At 35.9% G+C, this 3,668-nt stretch overlaps 1 protein-coding gene across 1 annotated transcript in view; it reads left to right on the forward strand.

Moving 5' to 3' along the window:
• gdpd2 (glycerophosphodiester phosphodiesterase domain containing 2) overlaps positions 1-1,779 on the forward strand; it is a 12,644-nt gene extending 10,865 nt beyond the window's left edge. The window contains exons 15-16 of the mRNA XM_032528624.1: positions 101-129; positions 1,223-1,779. Of these exons, the coding sequence (XP_032384515.1) occupies positions 101-129; positions 1,223-1,317 (124 nt within the window). The 3' untranslated portion in view covers positions 1,318-1,779. The remainder of the gene's footprint in view (positions 1-100; positions 130-1,222) is intronic.
• Positions 1,780-3,668: the final 1,889 nt, after the last annotated feature.

Raw genomic sequence — 3,668 nt, forward strand, 5'->3', positions numbered from 1 at the left:
AAAAATAGATAAAAAAGACAGTATTACATGTACACATGTGTGTCTATTGTTGTCTATTAAAGTGAACAGATTGACTCATCCACTTCCCTGTTTCTGCCAGGAAATCACACTGTTTCTGTCGCAGAGAAGGTACTGTATGTTTAGATTTTAATATGTTTACATTAGGGCTGCAAGTAATGATTGCTTTCACTACTGATTCGTCTACAGATTATGTTTCACAATAAATCGATTAATCCTTAAATCTATTAAATGTTTATCAATATTACCAAACGCTATAGGCTGCATCTTCAAATGTGTAATCAAAAACTATTTTCACTTAACTATCATATAACATAAAATAAAATGCAGAAAATCTGGAACAAGCGAATCTTTTCGCCCTTTTGCTTGAAAAATTACTGAAGCAATTAATTGATTATGATTATTACTGATTTTCTGTTGATGGACTAACCTATTAACAGACTAATGGTTTCAACTCTACTCTACGAAAATAGACTAACAGGTGTTATTTACATTATTAACATTTGAGTGTTGCACACTGTGTTCCAGATACCAGCTCATGTCTTCATTACATTGGGTTCACCTATCTCCAAATACCATTGCTGTCCCCAAATACATGTTGCTAATACTTAATTTTTTTATCTAAGCTTTCATCTGGGGTTATACAGTTAGTTGATAATTGTATAATTTACCAGTAACTGCAATGGCAGAATTTTTGCTGACAATAAAAAATGTGAGTCCTAATTTACAAAATAACATTCTGGAGAATGTTCTAATGCAAGGTAATGGGGGTTTACAAATTGTGACTATGGCTCATTTCATTTTTCACTCATGCTAAATTATTCACTAAAGTTTTAGTGATCAGTTAGGCCATCAATAACAAATTTTGGATTGCCAGGTAGTAAAACAACACTTGAACTGTTTGACCACTTACTTGGACTCATCATAACCATACAGTAGAAAGAATAACTACCAGCTAACAAATGTTCACACAACCTCACTACCCCAGCTCTCATTATATTGTAATATATAACTGATTTATACCATTAAATGTGTACTAACCATAAAGACAATAATTAGTAACAGCTTATAAACCCTTAATAAATGGTGCCAACTATTTTACTGAAATGGAAGTGTCAGCATTTACAAATGTATTACGTTGTCTTTTTTTATAACAATATTATTATTAATATTAATAATATTATGTTTTTGTGACTCTACACAGGGACAGAGAGGCAAAGAAATGATACTTTTGCCTGGACTGAGAATGAACTGTCTCCCTTCTTACCCGACGGGTCCCCTGCCCGACTCCAGCAGTAGATTTTTCTCCCCCGAAACTGACTTACATTCTTGTCCACACTGCCAGAATGGTTTGGACCTAAATCAGGAAGAAAGCAAGCTATTGTGAATAACCACTGTATTCCACAGCCATGAAAATAAGAATGTTGTTTAAGAGGTTATACTGTAAGTTAACCAAATATTGTCATTATTTCACTGGATTGTGGTTTTACTTTTTTTGTTTCTTTCTAAGTATAGCTGGTTAACTGGGTTTTTGATCATTCTTCTGTTATTGAAAATATTAATCTTTTCTCTGATTGTATCACTTCAACGTGCACTGTAGGTCTGCACTGGATTTCCTCTTGGCACTTTATGTCATTATGTTTTTTTTCTGATGTTACTTTTCTGCTACAAAACTTTTTGTTCATGTTGTTAGCACTGCAGGAAAGATACGTATGTACTGTAACCTGAGCCAAAAGCACTAAAACAATTTTCTACACTGTCTTTTGTCTGTGTATTTAATTTCTGTTGAACAGCCGGTAGATAACAACAAAGCAACATATTCATTAGAAAGGTTGCATGCATTAAAACATACATATGGTTCCATACATACATATACATATATATATATATGTATCTTTTTTTTTATTTTATTTTTTTTACTCAATATTTTACCACATATTTTATGCAGCCAGTTCTTCGTTTTTTGGTTACAACAGAGGTCACAATGGACGTCACATTTTCTGAAATCTGACTTTGCATAAAAAATACAAAAGATCCTTTGCATATCTTTGAGACAACTGGAAAATTACACTTCAGAAATTGTACTAATAATACTAATAATGATTATAGCAAATGCTTGTACTCTTTGTAACGTTACATGGTTATATGTTTAGGCGTCATTATTAGCTTGCCTGCATAATGACAACTATAAATTATCCATTTTGTTGATAATAGTTTTACTTTGGTACGTATTGAAAACTTTTCACAAAAGTACATTTAGAAGAAAGAAATAGACATATGGCAAAAACAAGGACAACAAAGCTGAACTAGATATACTTAAACATTTCACTACTATGTAAAATTAGAAGTATGTATATAAATTGTAGCCTATACATTTACATATGTAAACAAACAGCTCTATGAGGATTGTAAACAGTAATAAAATAGGCCAATGCCGAAGTGCAATAGTGCTGGAATAAATTAACAGGTATTATTATAACAGGTTGCTAATATATCTGAGGTAGCCTATGTGGATGTGATAGTATATACAGTGTATATCAGGGGTCTTCAACAGGGGGTCCGCGACCCCTAGGGGGTCCGCGGAGGTACTGCATGGGGGTCGCGGAAGTTGGTTGATTAGACTTTTTTTTATATCCCCCCCCCCCCCCCCACAAATTTTTCCACTAATTGAAATGTCTTGAAATACACATTAACATGAATTCAACACACTGTAGTAAACAGATAAATGGAGGCAGAAGATGTCTTTCAGTCATCAATGCACACATGGCACTATAGGACCAGTTTGATATAACACAATTTTATACAATATATATAATTAGGGGGTCCCCGCTCCATCTCGCCATCAGTTTGGGGGTCCTTGGCCTGGAAAACGTTGAAGACCCCTGGTGTATATTAACAGACATGCTATTAAAAGTTTACAGTGGCCAGTTAGTAAATTCCACACATTCATTTTCATTGTCAAAACTTGGCGCGTACATTACCTATGATGCAACACGACCGCCGAGAGCTGGCCGGAGGGTCGGAGATTCGGTTTGGCATGCTAGTAGCCTCGAGCTGCTAGCATAGACAGTAACATTAAGGCTGCTGGCGATAAGCTGAGATAATAAGCAGGCTGAAGAGCTCTGGTAAGCAGTTCAGCTAGCTAGCTCACTTCTTTCTAACTTCACACCCCCAGATTGTTTATTAGGGGTCCAAGCCCGAGGATGCCTGAAAAATCGCAATTTTTAAAAAACAACAACAACTTTTTCGAACTGCTCCTAGACCGTGCAATGGATCTGCACGAAACTTGGCACATAGCATCCCCAGACTGAGCTGACAAAAAGTTGCATAAACATTTTTTATAGAATAAAAATTGAGCATATTACGCCCAAACAAATTTGTGTAGCTAACTATGAAAACACTGACTTTGCCATATCTCGGCCAAAATGAATGCTATCAAAACCAAATTTCTTGCTATGGCCCTCTGAGGCTCTAAAACAGATTTGACAAACATTGGCCACTAGGGGGCGCTACAAATACAACAAGTTTATATCTCATGAACTGCTCATCTGATTTTTACAAAATTTGATGGACAGCATCTAGGCCCACTCCTGAGGCGCTCCTCACAGTGGGGTAGTGATTGGTGCGCTCCCCGGGTCGCTGGGGACGAC

The sequence above is a fragment of the Etheostoma spectabile genome, chromosome 10 (genome assembly GCF_008692095.1).
Source record: "Etheostoma spectabile isolate EspeVRDwgs_2016 chromosome 10, UIUC_Espe_1.0, whole genome shotgun sequence".
In the NCBI taxonomy this organism is placed as follows: Eukaryota; Metazoa; Chordata; class Actinopteri; order Perciformes; family Percidae; genus Etheostoma; species Etheostoma spectabile.